The sequence below is a fragment of the Sus scrofa genome, chromosome 4 (assembly GCF_000003025.6).
Source record: "Sus scrofa isolate TJ Tabasco breed Duroc chromosome 4, Sscrofa11.1, whole genome shotgun sequence".
Classification (NCBI taxonomy): domain Eukaryota; kingdom Metazoa; phylum Chordata; class Mammalia; order Artiodactyla; family Suidae; genus Sus; species Sus scrofa.
The window spans coordinates 110,962,941-110,979,215 of NC_010446.5; the positions used below are offsets into that span (position 1 = coordinate 110,962,941).

At 44.2% G+C, this 16,275-nt stretch overlaps 1 protein-coding gene across 1 annotated transcript; it reads right to left on the minus strand.

Moving 5' to 3' along the window:
* TMEM167B (transmembrane protein 167B) lies at nucleotides 2,951-8,569 on the minus strand. Its single transcript, XM_001926138.5, has 3 exons — nucleotides 8,436-8,569; nucleotides 6,277-6,408; nucleotides 2,951-5,480 (listed from the first exon to the last, which is right to left on the minus strand). Exons 1-3 carry the CDS (start codon nucleotides 8,443-8,445, stop codon nucleotides 5,398-5,400), a joined length of 225 nt encoding a protein of 74 aa, XP_001926173.1. The 5' UTR covers nucleotides 8,446-8,569; the 3' UTR covers nucleotides 2,951-5,397.

Sequence of the window (16,275 nt, forward strand, 5' to 3'; positions counted from 1 at the left end):
ATGTGGAGTTCCCTGGGCCAGGGATCCGATTCCAGCCACAGTTGTAACCTAAGCCACAGGCAACAGGGGCCAGGGATCAAACCTTGGTCCCAAGGCTCCCAAGATGCTGCCAATCCCATTGTGCCATAGCAAGAACTCCAGGTTCCCATTTCTAAGCCTAGACAGCATACGCATTGCTGAATAATTCAGATATAAAAGGGCTTCTTCCTGGTACTCAGGTGCAGGGCCCTTAAATCACCAACCCATCACAGCCCCTCTTCCCCAGAGATACTCCAGTCTATTCAGTGGCAATATTGTTTCAGTTCTCATTATTTAGAATGGCTCTGGTTCATCACCTCACGTGGGTTGATAACATCAAATTTATTATTGCCATCCATGCATGGCAGCTTTTAAAAATACAGATTCCTAGACGTCCCTGATAATTCTAATTCAGTAAATCTGGTTGCGGGTCCCTGGAATCTGAGTTCTAATAAACTCTCCAAATTCTCTTAGGGATATACACACATCTAGACATGCATGTAAACCTCTATCCCTTTGCGGCAGGCACTGTAGAGTGCCTTTATACCCGGGGCACCAGTGTTGGCACCATACAAAAGAATCATCGTTGCAAGGCGGGCCTAAAGAAAAGGAGGCGGCTAGGGAAGAAAAAAAGCTGCAGCAGGAACAAGGCCTCCGTCGACGTTTAGCTTCCGCTCCCGCAGGCGGGGAGATGGCTCATTCAACCTCCACCAGCGGCCCGGGGCCGCCGACCGTTGACACGTTAGCCCCAACGCCGCGGGCTGCCGTGCACTGGAGCCGGGCTCAGATCAGAATCGCCTCGATAATCAGCGGCCCGGGACGAGCCCGGCCTCGTCTATCTGATCAATTCATCACGTCTGAGCGCCGGGCCCCGTAGGCTCGGCTCCGGGACCGCGGCGTTGCCACCGCCCATTGGGCCTCGCTGCACAGCGCCCCAAGAAAAGGGCTTCGCAGGAGGTGAGCCTTTCATTTCGGGTCGGCCCGGCGGGGCTGGAGTCACAACCCGATCAAATAAGATCAAGGTGTAGGCCGGGGGAGGGGCACGGGGGCGGGAGCACGCACTCGCCTTGCACGCACCACGCGCACTCACATTCACGCATCCACTCACACATTCGGCCCGCACGCGCCTTCCACGCAACTCCTCATCACAGCACACTGCAACCTCACCCCCGGCCGCTCTCCCTCCGGTTCCGGAGCGGAAGTCTGCACCCTCCTTTAAACCCTCTGCACGCCCTACCCCGCCCCGGAGGATTCTGAGAGGAACCATCCAGCACAGGCCTTCCCCGTGTGCGCACTTTGCTGCCCTCGCGTGGCTCGGAGGGGAACCCAGGGCCCAGGTAAAGGCGGAACAAGTTCCCACAAAACTGAATCGTGAATGCCTTTTGATCTTTGTGCAGCTACATATTTATAATCCATATCTATAGCTTTTCTTTGATCTTTGATCCAAGTACTGGATATAAGATGATTCAATCTCCGGAGGTCTCTAAGTGAATGATTCCTTTCCCAGGGAGAAGGCAATTCCTGGTCATTACCAACATCAACTTCCCAGGAGCTCCTCCAAAGGACGAAGGCAAACATCATTTTACCAAAGACAAAGGTGAGCACAGATTACTGAAATCCAAGGACTAAGTAGTCAGACTAGCCTTGAAATGAATAAAGATAGGAAGGCATATCCTTATCTTCAGAGAGCCCTCCTGCCATCTGGAACTTGCTTTGGTAGTCATATTGCTGAATCGTTTACTTTCAAAGTCATTAAAACATCTTTCAAATTCCAGAATGATTTCAAAAAAAAAAAAAAAAAGGAACAACTATGTAAGTAGAATTAGTTCCTTTCACACCAGAGAGCACACGTTATAATATGGCCTTGTGCCATTGCCACCCAGCAGGTGGAATAAACAAATAGGGAGAAAGTATCCATTGTATTTGCCAGAATCCCACTGGCTCAAGGATTTTCTAGGTATGTGGCTGGGTAACCTGATAATCTCGCTTGAATGAATAAATTTATGGCTGGTGGTGGCAGATGATAATTGTTTTTTTTTTTTTTTTGTCTTTTGTTGTTGTTGTTGCTATTTCTTGGGCCGCTCCCGCGGCATATGGAGGTTCCCAGGCTAGGGGTCTAATCGGAGCTGTAGCCACCGGCCTACGCCAGAGCCACAACAATGTGGGATCTGAGCCGCGTCTACAACCTACACTACAGCTCACGGCAACGCCGGATCGTTAACCCACTGAGCAAGGGCAGGGACTGAACCCGCAACCTCATGGTTCCTAGTCGGATTCGTTAACCACTGCGCCACGACGGGAACTCCGGTAATTGTATTTTAATAGCAGTAGTAGGTGAAATGTATTGGGGGTGTGTTATTTGCATTATTTAATACGCCTCAAAAATGTATTTATATATATATATACACATACATACACACGAATATATATATGTAAATATGTGTGTGTATAAATGATTACACATATATCAGTTCTCTCAAAGGAGAGAGCTATGCCCTCATAGATTCTGAACTCTATCATACATTCAGTGACCATCACAGGGGGTTCACAGAACTGATGGCATTCACTAATGCAGACTAAAAGGTATACTATGGGCAGAACCCAGGGGATGCTGAACAGTTCAATAATTCAGCATGGGGGAGTTCCCATAGTAGTTCAGTGGTTAACGAATTTGACTAGGAACCATGAGGTTGCAGGTTCGATCCCTGGCTTTGCTCAGTGGGTTAAGGATCCAGCGTTGCCGTGAGCTGTGGTGTAGGTTGCAGACACGGCTCGGATCCTGCATTGCTGTGGCTGTGGCATAGGCCTGTGGCTACAGCTCTGATTAAACCCCTAGCCTGGGAACCTCCATGTGCAGAGGGTGTGGCCCTAGAAAAGACAAAAAAATAAAAAATAAAAAAAAAATCAGCATGTATTTGACAAATGGACAAAATGGTAGGGAAAGAAATTTTATTTTCAAGGATTTGTGCAGACAATGGTGAATAAAAAATTTTATTTCAACTATAAAAAGCTGATTTCATTCCACCCCAGCATACTGGGTTTATGGTGATGCCAGTTTGAATCTGAGGCAAAACTGCTAACCCCGTTCTTCTACCCCTAAATGGACTCCTTTAGAGAAACAACTTCCTACAATTTTCAGTCAAAAATAGATGACACACCAACCAAAGTGACAAATTAAGCAAGTTTCTGCTTATCTGCTTACATAAAGTCAAGACATGAAATAAACTGTGTGTTTGTTATTTGCTTTAAATTACCTTCACGCTGTGTACTTTTTGGTACATTCTGGTATGAAGACATCTCAAACATAATAGTTCAAGAGTTTAGGTCAAGATGACCCATCCAGGAGGCTGTAAAAACTGGTTTGAACAACTAGAGCTGTGAAATGGAACTAGTTTAAAATATGAAGCGGCTCTAAGCACCAAGCTTAGAGATGTTAGCCCTATTAGAAAACAAAAGTCATTAAAGCTACAAAATAACAAGTGCAAAACATGCTGAACCTGTATTTCCAGGGAGTGACATTCCCATTGACCAGCAGGTTCCAAACTCACACCCACAAGGTGTAACTCTTCTTTCCGTTCCACTAGCTTTCCTTTGTCTTGTGTGAAAGACCCTCAGAAGCAACAATGGAAAATACATGAATCATTGAAATTTACCCTGTGGATCAATTGCTGAAGACAACAGCCACAACTCCGAGATGATTAGAAATGTAGTGTTTACTTGATGACTTTCTATACTTCTAGGAACCCTTAAAAGCACCAAACTCATATTTCAGAACCTGAACTTCCTAGCAGTTTTTGTTCTTTTTGGAATGAGACAAAAGACAGTTTACTGCCACAGTCAACTTGTCCAGTCAACTTGTCCACAGTCAAGTTTTACTGTAATGAACAATTCAACTGATAGACGTATGTCTATGCTTGCTCTTTACAATAATTTAATTTTAGATCAACTCTCTTTTTTAATAGAGAAGATCTAGGTTTCATAAATGCAACAGCTGACCTTTTGCAGGCATAAAGATGAGGGAATGGAGACGTTTTCCCTTCAAATGCAGTCACCTAAAATGATTTGCTCAGGAGTTGCCATACCCCATGGAAAAGCCCGTCAATCTCAACTGCAAACTTCTGTTTTCTTTTACTTCAGGAAACACCCCCATTTTATTCACAGATTCTGTGAACTGTCCAAACATGTCTATGAATGTCAACAACTTCTCTCACTTATTCAAATTTCTCATGTTCTTCTAATTTCCAAGAGATAGCTAAAGAGTATTGCAATACGAAGAAAATTAAAGAGTGGGTTAAGAAACATGAGTAAAAAATAAAATAAAAAAAAATAAAAAGAAACACGAGTAATCAACTAAAAATTGTCATGATAACTCAGATTTAAACAAAGACTAAGTCTGTATCTTGGATAACATGACGGAACTTCCACCTAACATCACAATAAATTCCAGATGACTTTACTAGTATATGAACTAATATACTAGATTTATTTATTTCTTCTACCCCACTGCAAATATATTAAACAATTATTTCTTCAATAGTTTCTCTTTCCCCTAGTGGTGGCATTTAAAACTGAGTGACAATATGGAGCACTCAGTAATATTAAAAGCTTTCGGAAATTAGCCACAGTTTCCATTTAGCATGTGCTGGGGGTAAAGTTTCCTTTTGAGAAAATTGGCGAATAGAACATTGTTTCCTTCTCACTACTCCTTTCCCCTCTCATCACAGACAGGTCATTTCCAAGTCATAGGCAGGCCCAGATTCTCCGTGTAAAACTCAGAGTTGTGTCATCTGTTCTTTTGTGCAGTGAGGATCATGCCCTCTCCCTCATGTTCCCAGGTGCGTATATGAAAGGTAAATTTCCAAAGCCAAATTTTTTGTTTTGTATAACTCCTTTTTCCCACCCAGTCCCCCCACCCCCTGCAATTTGTCAAATCCAAATCAAACAGGAAAAAAAAAAAAGTCAAGTCTTGAAAATTATCCCTCCTTCCAAGAGGTTTGAGCACAGGTCTTCCTTAATGAGCCTCAGTTTGAAAAGATCCCGATGAGGGGCTGAAGAATAAAATCGGTGACAGGTTTTTAAGCAGGAGGTATGTAATCATATCACTGATGGATGTAATTTGTCTGGACATTATATACTCTCTGCTGAGGACTGATTTACACACAGGTCAAAGGAAGGTGGCTTCCTGGAGTCCCCTGAAGCATAAATAATGTTTGTAACCACGAGGAGTTTTCCCACCATACGGTAGGGGCAGATGCGGTGGTCTCATCCTGGGGGCTTGGATGATTTTAGCTGAACTCTCCTACACTGGGCCCAGGCCCCCAACATCTTCTTCACCCTTGTCCCCTTGGTTGGCGGCTGATGAAATGGATGCTTTGGAATTCATTTTATAAACAGGACGTAGAAGGCCATTACCACGCAGGCAATTGCCACAGCAGCATGTAGCCTGGTTCCAATCACAGCGGCTAGCAGGAAAAAATAAAAAGAGAAAGAAAAATCACACCTTGCCTTTCATATAAGTCCTCATTTTCAAGGTGATATTCTGAAATCTCTAGGCACAGATGAAGAGACCTAGCAAGGGTCTCAAGACCCCACCCAGGGATGAAATTAAATACGACCCTTAAGCCCTGAGTTCTAGGAGAATATACTGTTTGTTTACATTTTGCCCTATTTTGAAAAAAGATTTAGGTAAGTAGGATTCCAGATAAAGGTGCCCAAATAAGAAGTAAAAAAACATCCGAATGAATAAAATCAAAAAAAATTTTTTTGTCGTTTCTAGGGCCGCACCTGTGGCATATGGAGGTTCCCAGGCTAGGGGTCGAATCAGAGCTGCAGGTGCCGGCCTACGCCGCAGCCACTCGAGATCCGAGCCATGACTGCGACCTACGCCACAGCTCAAGGCAACGCTGGATCCTTAACCCACTGAGCGAGGCCAGGGATCAAACCTGCAACCTCATGGTTCCTAGTTGGATTCGTTAACCACTGAACCACAATGGGAACTCCTGAAATCAAAACTTAAAAGAGGCTCCAGTTCATTCTTTCTAGAAATTCAGAAAAATGTTTCATCAGGAAAATATTCCTAACAATGCCAGTTCAGTCTAAGCTTGTTTAATATACATACTTTTCTCCATAGAGATTACCAGATTATCTTGGGGCTTAAATAATTATGTCAAAGTGAAACCAAATAACGATCCCGCCCATCCCACCCCCACTGTGTAGCGCCTCACTGTCCTCTCCTCCCCCTGACAGATATGATCTCACCTTTGTAAAACACACCCCAAACTCCCTTCTTCTCTGAGAGCAGCCAGGTTTTGAGGCGAGGTACCTTCTTGAAGTAGGCACAGGTACAAACAAAGAGCAAGCCGAACACCAGAATTCCATCCAGCGAGTACACTGTTAGAGAAAGAGGAGAAGACCTTTGGTGCTAATCTAGCTGGGGAGAGGGGAGCCCACAGAACAGAGTGCGACAGAATATCAAGATGATAACCTCGACTGCAGCGCCAGCCGGTGACATGAGGGAGCCATGGTCCTGGGACTCACAAGGTTACTTTATTGTTCCTCAAAATCACTTGTAGATATTTCCCCAACAAAAATCTCACTGCTCCCTTCCCTCCACTTTCAAGAACTATAAATTCTGAGAAGGGTGCTTTGCTTTATGTGGAATCAGCCTACTGGGAATGCTGACTGGCAATAGGTTGAGAGAGGCATAAGAACCCTTGGTGCCTGAATGGAGAGAATTAAACATGTTCTTATTATAAAGAACTCATGTGATAAAGGAAAGCTAGATATTTAGCCACATCTCTCAGGTCAGCATCCGCTGGTGAACAACACACAAGGCAAATGTAAAGCTTAATGGAGACTGCAAGAGTTCAAATCCATATGACTAAAATTTTCCAATGCTTATCTTACACTTCACATGTAAATTTTCCAATGCTTATCTTACACTTCACATGTACTCTACTTACAAACCAAATTTCTACCAGAATAACATTCTTGAAAAAAAAAAAAGTATCTGAGGCTTGGACATAGTGGGACGACGATTGTGGGGGAAAAAACCTTTGAACAATTAGTTCTATTTCTTACATATGTAAACCAAAACAGATCCTTTAACCTGCTGCAGCAGGCTGGGGATTGAACCTGCACCTACACAGTGACCTGAGCTGCTGCAATCGGGTTCTTAACCCATGCACCACAGTGGGAACTCCCCAAGCTGTTTCTTATTAACACAATGAATCACCTAAGTGCAAAAAAATAAATAAATAAATAAAGGGTGATGGGTCATGAACATTTATTCAATAATTACTGTGTTCCAACTGCTCTCTTATTTCTCAGTTTAGATGATTTCTTCCTCTGGGTGATATCCCTTCCTGTACTGTGCCTAATAACCTCGGACCTCTGACTGCTCCTGAAGCTCCAAAAGGATATTTTACAAAACCAGCATCTGCCAGTTCTGGGCCACCAGTGTACCGCCCTCTCTCCTTCCAGTAAAACTACCCCACAGCCAAATTAAAACAAGCGTCCAGTAAATTAAAACATACACTAAGTTTTTATGCTGAACAATATTTTACTTGCTAGTCTTTTTCTACCATAAATTCTGACAGGTAAAGCCAAAAGCCACAAGGACGGGAAATGTGAACCCTCAGTACCAGGTTTATGGAGAAGTACTTTTGAGAGATGCTCTCCTATGCGCCTCAAATTATACTGCCTAAGAAGCCTTCTCATCTTTCTTGTTAAGGTTGATGCTAAAGACTGCAAAGGCTTTGTTTCTTGCCCTTCCCTGGAATTCGGTAATCATGTCCATAAAGTGTTTGAAGACACCTGAAAAATTAGGTCAGACAAACAGGGTAGCAACTGCCACATCATTTAGAAGAGGCAGTGTCTAAATGCAAACCCTGCAACACTAACCATGGTCTCCAGATGGGATCGTCCAGGCAGGACTTTAGAATCAAATAAGAGAAAACTTTAAAGCATTTTTGCAAAACAAGTAGAACTTTTTTTTGAGTCTACATTCACTGCCCCCCCAAATGTGGAGCCAAAAATCCTCTGATTTTTTTGTCCTCCCTAGGAGCTTACTATCCAAAAGTATGAGAACGCAGAGGGCTGTGAGAAGGATCTGTTTTTCACTGGTGCTAAAGCGACATTAAGGGCCAGAACGAACTTCTAGAAAGGGGACAAGGGAAAGCACAGGGTAGGGGCCAAGGACTCGGGGAGGGGGCACATGAAGCACTGAGGGTTCCAGATGGGCACAGGGCGGAGGAACCCGCAGAGGGGTTGAGGGAACAGGAGTTACGGCCCCAAGAGAACAAGGGGGGACTGGGCTGGGAGGGGGCGGGGAGAGCGGCCACGTCAGTCCCGGCTCCGCCCGCCACGTTTCCTCTCGCTCTGCTCTCTCCTCCGCCGCTCTGGGCATTGGTTCTCACCGTTCGTCATGGCGGCTGGGCCGGGGCCTGGGTATGGCGTCCCGGGATCGGCGGTGGTAGCGGCGAAGGCGGGGGAACCCCAGCTCCCGCTTGACACTTCCCGATCAGGGCCGCAGCGATCAGGGCAGGAGTCAGAGTACGCAGGCGCAAGGGCAGAGAGGGGAGCGCCGAACGCAATCAGGGGTGGATAGTCGATTGCCGAGCTAGGGAACCTGCGTGGGAGGAATTGCGCTAATATGTGTGGTTTAGAAAAACGCTATCCCGCAGGGTTCCTCCGTGGCCATGGTAACCAAGTCTCTTCTGAGCGCCCCTGAAGAGTTAGTGTTGGGGCGTAACCTGTCCTGCTAGCGTCGTGGTTGAAAAAGGTAAAGGCTTCAGTTTTGCCCTTTATTTTGCGCTTTGGTAGCTGCAGTGTCTGCGTGTGTGCGTTTGGTGTGTCTGTAAGCGGCTGCCCGCCTGCAACGGAGAGGTGCCGCCTGCAACGGAGAGGTCTCCGTCTCAAGCTTCCATTTAAAAGAAGCCGCGCTTGCTGCGTCTCTCCTTACTCCTTAAACAAATCTGGAGAGTGAGGTTGCGTTTGGACTTTCAGTTAGGAACCTTATAACGCTAAAACTCTACATTGTTGGGAAACGTTTAGATAATTGCCTGTTTGCATCAATTTTTCTTTAAACTATCAGGATAGTCTCAATTATCTCTTGTATTTAGTTATGCAGGGGTCACCTCAACTTCTTTAACCGGGAAATGGAGATATTGGGACAGCTCTTCTCACAGCATTTTAACAACCTGACCAAATACACCGTCAGTTTAATGTTAGCGCGGGGTTGAGGAGACGAAGCCACAGGTCCCATTTTGAACAGCGAAATCCTTAATTACACACAACGCGACCTGCCTTTATTAGAGTCGGGGCGAAAGTGCGACTGAGTTGTTGGGAGCTGAAGGTTAGTTAAGGTTAGTAATCCGCAGATGTCTACATCCTAAAGGGATTCTTTGTCCTTCCTCCTGCAGAGCCACCTGCTGGCTGCGGCCTGCTTGGTTTTGAGGAAGAAAAGCTATCAAAGCCTCCTAGGAGTTGGAGTGGAAAAGCAAGCCAAAAAGTCTGATTAGGACAGACTCCTTATGAAAATACACATAAATGCAAATGAACTTATTTACAAAACAGAAATAGACCCACGGGCATAGAAAACATGGTTACCAAAGGGGAAAGAGAGGGAGGGATAAATTAGAATTTATAATTTGTAAATTATCTTTTAATCAGTTAACTCTTTTTCAAAATATCATTCCTCTTGCCCCCTTTTCCGTTCTACATCCATCACCTTTGTGATTTTGCCATTTCAGTCACTGTTTTTTCTTTTTTTTTTTTTTTCTGGCCACACCTGCCTTGTCCTCCAAGGGTATGGAAGATCCCAGGCTAGAAGTTTTTAAGCATCAATTAAATCCTCACAGCAGTGAGAACGTGCATTTGTATAACATTTTGACATTTTCAAAGCAAACACACCTTGTCATCGTACCTGAAGTAATCGTCACAACTGCCTCATCACCTCTATTTTAGAGATAATCTAAGGTTTAGAGTAAGGACTATCCAGTATCGACAGTCTTCTGGTCTTCTGAACTCAGAACTAGAAAATTTTAGTCCACACCATGACTGCTATTTACTTTAACACAACCGCTGCCTGCTGAGTATATGTCTAACTCCTTGCCTGCTATACAAGGCCTTCCAGCAGCATTTTCTATTGTTCCTATATGTGGACTTCAAGCTTCAGCTCTGAAAAGACTGTTCTGCGTTCCTCAAATGTACTCTCTGCTCTCACATTTTGGCTCATGCCATCTACTCTTTTGGAGATAACTTTTATCTCCTCGTTTTTACTAGACGGAAGCCATTCCAGTTTTCTTTTTTCTTTCGTGCGCTGAAAGGTAAGTCTCTTCTCACCTGTCACTCTCAGAGTTTAAGAATTAAGTTTAAGGACAAAAAAAAATCACAATTGAAGAACTGGGAAGAGTGATTGTCTCCTTACTATTTCAAAGGACGGTAATGGACATAATACCTTACTGTTTCTCCTTGTGTCTGTCTTTCTTCTTCTTCCTATTCTTTCTTCTCACGCTTGTATTTATTTCCCTTCTTCCTCTCTCCACCATATTTTTTTTATTCCAGGTTCTAAGTAGTATTTTACCTTTTTTTTTTATTGAATAAAGTGAATTTCACCAGATTTCTATTTCAAAATTAGTTAGACTAAGAATTTTATATTTTCAAAAATTATATTCTGCTTTGTCTTTGTCAAATTGGGTTATAATGGTGGCTTCTTTCTAGGGTGGTTGAAGGAGTAAATGAGTAACTATTTACAGCAATACCAGGCGTGATGTCAGTGCACCATAAATGTTAGCTGTTACTGTTGTTCACTTGTTTAAAAAATATTTACCAGTGTCTGCTATGTGGTGGGCACTTTATTACATTTTGCAGGAATAGAGGCAAAAATGAGTCTCTGCCCTCAGGGAACAAACTATATTGGGAAAGACAGAGGAAGAAACACGTTTTAGTAGAGCACAGGCATTAGCTGTGTAAAGACGTTGTCTTTGATCTCCACTGTTTTGCAGAATGCTTTTTTTTTTTTTTTCAGTGAGAAATCGGGCTCAGCGGAGGCACAGTGGTGAGACCACAGAGCTAGCGTGTTTGACTCCGGAGCTCCCTTCCCCTTGTTATCGCACTGTGTCAAATGAGGATGCTGGGCCCTGATCCTGATCTTTGAGGATTTTGTTCCAAGCATTAGTGTTTCTATCTTCCCGAAAAGACCCACAAGCCTCATGCCAAAGCTGGGTCACCGGCTCTTGCGGCCCAAATACAAGGAATCAATAGAGCCCGCTGCCTGGGGACTCCATTCAGACAGTCCATCCTCAGTTCATTTCAGCCTCCGCCGGGAGGACGGGCAGTTGTTGCCAAACGCCTGTCAGTCAAGAACAGTGGCCTGTTTGTTAGGGCTGTTGCAGTCCCTGTGGCGAACACTCATCAGTCATGGGGACCCTGACGGTGGCATTCTGGTTTAACCAAAGAGTAAGTTCAGTCCCAAAGGCACAGCCTGCAACAATAGCTTCATTTGAATGACAACGTCTCTGAAAAGGGATGTCAAACCGGCCTTAATTTATGCTACAAGCATTTGTTCCGGGGACTTGGAAGTCTAAGGAATGTGCTGGCCATTGGGAGCTCAAAGGGAAGAGAAAAAGACTGTGTTCTTAGTAAGTTTTAAGATTTAGTCTATAAACAAGCTGCGTGTCTAAAGAATCAGAAAATACAGTAGAAAGAAGTGTTGAAGGAAAGCGAAAATAAGTGCTGTGGGAGTGTTAGAAGGTGCCTTCAGCCGGAGGGCCTCGTGGACGAGCAGACCTCTTGGCTGGGCCTGAAACGCATGTAGCCTGTCAGTGGAAAAGAAAAGTATCCTAGTGGGAAAGTAGCTGTGTAATCAAAGGCTTGAAGATCAGCTCAGCTTGGGGCAGAGCACACACTTCCCTTCCTCCTTCACGACCTGACTCCATCCATCTCTCGGGTCGCAGCTCAAACCTTTTGCACGAGGGAGGCGTCTCTGCCCTTCCTGGGTCCCCTTCCTCCATCATAAGCTTCCAAAGCATACAATTTCTATTTCACTCATGGCCCCCTGCTGCATGGTAAGGTTCAGGAAGCCAGGACTGTGGGAACTGTGTATGTACATTGTCGTTTTATCCACAGTCCCACAGCAAGTGCTGAATGTTTTACAGGTGCTTGATACATACTGGTTGTATGAATGATTGAAAGTGGGCTTGTGGAACTGGGCTGTTGAGTTCATGAAGGTAATGCTGAAAAGTAACTTATCGTAGAAGGTATTTATTGGAAAAATAGTGTATATATTATATAAAATATAATGTATAATATAAGCAGATCTGTGCAGTTCAAACCTATGTTGTTTAGCGGTCAACTGTATATTCTTCTCCTCCTCTCTGCTCCTCTTCACTTTTCTTCTTTTATCTTTTGCTGTGTCTTGGACCATTTCTTGTCTCTTTGTCCCTTGATGTACTGTTTCTGAGGATCTGCCTGTTGCCTCTCTTCTCTCACTTTTGTTTCTGTGCAGTCTTAAAACTATTGCCCTTGTACTGATGTCTCCTGTGCCTTTTTTTTCCTTCTTTTTATGGCCACATCTGCATCACATGGAGGTTCCCAGGCTAGGGGTGGAATCGGAGCTGTAGCTGCTGGCCTACACCACAGTCACAGCAACGCCAGATCTGAGCCATGTCTGCAACCTGCACCACAGCTCACGGCAACGCCAGATACTTAACCCACTGAGCAAGGCCAGGGATTGAACTGGTGTCCTTATGGATACTAGTCGGGTTTGCTACCGCTGAACCACAATGAGAACTCCACTCCTCCCCACCCTGCTGTTTTTTTTTTTTTTTTTTTTTTTTTTTTTGCAGTGCCACAGCATTGGAAATTTCCTGGGGCCAGGGATTGACAGGGATCAAGCCCTTGTCACAGCAGTGACACAAGCCACAGCAGTAACAGCACTGGTCTTTAACTAGTAGGCCACCTGGGAACTCCCCCCAAGCCAGTTTCTCTAGACTTGATTTCTCTGCAGATATCTAGACCTGTAGGTCTGTCTGCAGGACCTCTGCAGACTCTTAAACTCAGACTGAATTCATTTCCTTTCCAGCGTAATTGCTTTTCCCTCTTACTTTCCAATTCATATTAATAGCATTCCATCTGGATATAAACCTCTCTCCAGAGTGCTCAGATTCATTCAGATACAAAGTCCTCTGAATTCTACTCCTAAAGTTCCTTTGTCTTAATTCAGGTTCTAATCATCACTCATCCTGGGTGGTTTCCCATCTGAAATGATCTTTTTCTTAAAGATGGGTCATGTGATTCTTCTGCTTAAAGACCTACCAGGAACTCTGCCTTTGAATGAAGTTCAGTCTCTGAACAAACCAACTTGATTCTGGCACCCACTGGAAACATCCTGTTGAAGCACAGTTTTATTTCTGCTACTCACAAACTGCATTTTTCCCCCCGTTTATATCTGGATCTCAGGTTCAGAATGTTCAATTATTCACATTTCACTGTTCATGACATACTGTCGTAACTGACCCTTCTCAGGCCTTCACTTGTTATGTATTATGCATTCCCTTTATCCCTACTCTCATTTCTGCTACCTGCAACCTTACTAATGTATTTGATGTCTATGCTTTTTTATTTTTTTATTTTTATTTTTGGCCACACTTGAGGCATGCAGGATTTCTGGACCAAGGTTCAAACCCATGCCACAGTAGTGACCCGAGCCACAGGAGATCCTTAACTGCTAGGCCACTGGGAAACTCCTATACTTTTTTATGTGTTCCTGTAAAATATGTGCTTTTTGTGTGTATGTGTGTTTAATATACATAAATGGTATTTTGTTATAGATCTCATTATGTTTCTCACTTTTTAAATGTAGCACTGTGGTTTTTTTTTTTTTTTTGTCTTTTTGCCATTTCTTGGGCCACTCCCGCGGCATAAGGAGGTTCCCAGGCTAGGGGTCCAATCGGAGCTGTAGCGACAGCCTCCACCAGAGCCACAGCAACGAGGTATCGCGCCACGTCTGCAACCTATACCACAGCTCATGGCAACGCCAGATCCTTAACCCACTGAGCAAGGCCAGGGATCGAACCTGCATCCTCTTGGTTCCTAGTCAGATTCATTAACCACTGACCACGATGGGAACTCCAGCACTGTGTTTCTAAGCTCTACTTATGGTGCTAGTCTGTTGCTTCTTTTCAAAAATTTTTATTTTTTATTTTATTTTCTTAGGGCCGCACCCATGGCATATGGAAGTTCCCAGGCTAGGGGTCAAATCAGGGCTGCAGCTGCTGGCCTACCCCACAGCCACAGCAACACCAGATCCAAGCTCCAGCTGCAAACTTGTTTGCATCTCACAGCAACAAGGGATCCTCAACCCACTGAGCGAGGCTTGGGATCAAACCTGCATCCTCATGGATACTAGTGGGATTCGTTTCTACTGAGCCACAGTGGGAACTCCACCAGTCTGTTGCTTCTGATTGCTGCATAGTACTCCTTGGTGTGTATCCTTTCCCCTGATAATGGACACCGTGGATATTTTATACAAGATCCCTTGGACAATTCCAGTGTTTCATCACTGCCTGATATAGCAGTTCTCAACCCTTTCAGACCCAACAGTCCTCCCTAAATAACAAATATAATATCTCCCTTATTATTCGGAATCAAAACTCACAATCTACCCTACCATGATAGGCAGCTTGTCAGGTAGCTTCCAGTGATGTGTGCCACCTAGTAATCTCATCCTTGTGTAACGACCTAGTCTTGAGTGTGGGCTGCACTTATGTCTTTTAGTGAATAGCACAGGGCGAAAGTGGTGGGGTGCTAGTTCCAACGGTAGGTTACAAAAAGACCTGTGGTCTTGGGTATGCTTCCTGGTTCTCCCCTTCATCTGCGCTGATAGAGGCGTGCTGTCAGCTGCCCTATGAAGAGGACTGCGTGGCAAGGGGTGGAGGGAGGCTTCTGGCAATAGCCAGTGAAGAACTGAGGTCTTTAACAACCTGAAGTATTGGATCCTGCTGAAAACAGTGTGATTTTGGAAATGGATCCTCCGCGTCAATTCTTCAGAGGAGACTGTGTGATAAGTGTTCATTGTTTTAAACCACTAAGTTTGGGGATAATTTGTTACACAGTAATAAATAACCGATAGACCTAAGTACCCACATAACTAAAAAGTATAATGTCCTAACTATAATATAAAGGTAAAATAAAGACAGTAAATTATAATAATATGCATTTTGATATATGAATATATATTAAATATATTTATAAATATATAAATATATTTATAAATATATATAAATGACTAGCTAGAGGGTATAATGATCTCAGATGCTTGCACGTATATGTAGAGTCCCCGTGAATGCAAGGAGCTACAAATGCAGACTGATTCCAGTGCATATTGGCTACCCAAATTATTACAAGTGATGTGGCTTTTCATGACATTATTTCCTGAGTAGTTCACAGCTCTTGGTGAGATGCAAACAAAACAAAGTACTATCTCTGTCCAATTTCAGGGTAGTTGCTGTTTTGGGGGGAAATTCCCAGTTCTTTCTTTTCTATGTATCTTTCTCCATTACTTTCACACAGAACACTTCCTTTCTGGTGACCAAATATGTGGCGTATCCCCCCCGACGCATACACACACACAGCAAACAATTGTGTGACCTCAGGTGGGTGTCCTGCAGTTTAACTCAATGCTGACACTGTTGAGCTGGAGAGAGTGTAAGATCCCACTGATGAAGGGCTTAGTCCCACTAGACTGCTCCCAATTTTAGATGCCAATCACAAGTAGTAAGCCCCCAGGTTACCCCCAACTTCTGTCTGACTGGACTACAAATCAGAGGGTCCCATGACCTCCTCCCCCCTTGGATTTGGTTATTTCGTAGAACAGCTCACAAAACTCGGGGAGACATGTTTACCAATTTAATTAAAGGATATGATAAAGGATACAGATAAAGAGACACACAGGGCGCTCTTTGGGAGGGTCCTGAGCACAGAACTTCTGCCTCCATGGAATTAAAGTGCATCAACCTCCAGGTAAGTGGATGTGTTCCCCAACCTGGAAGCTCTCTGAACCCCTTACCGTTGGAGTTGTTATGCCTTGAGTAGGCATGATCGATTACTAACTCCATTTCCAGTCCTCTCCTCTCTCTAGAGAATTGGGAGGGTAGTGGCAGGGAAGAGGCCTGAAAATTCCAAGGTTCTAATCAAGGTTTGGTCATTTTGGTGACTAGTCCCTATCTAAGAGCCGTCCAGGAGCCCACTCAGAGA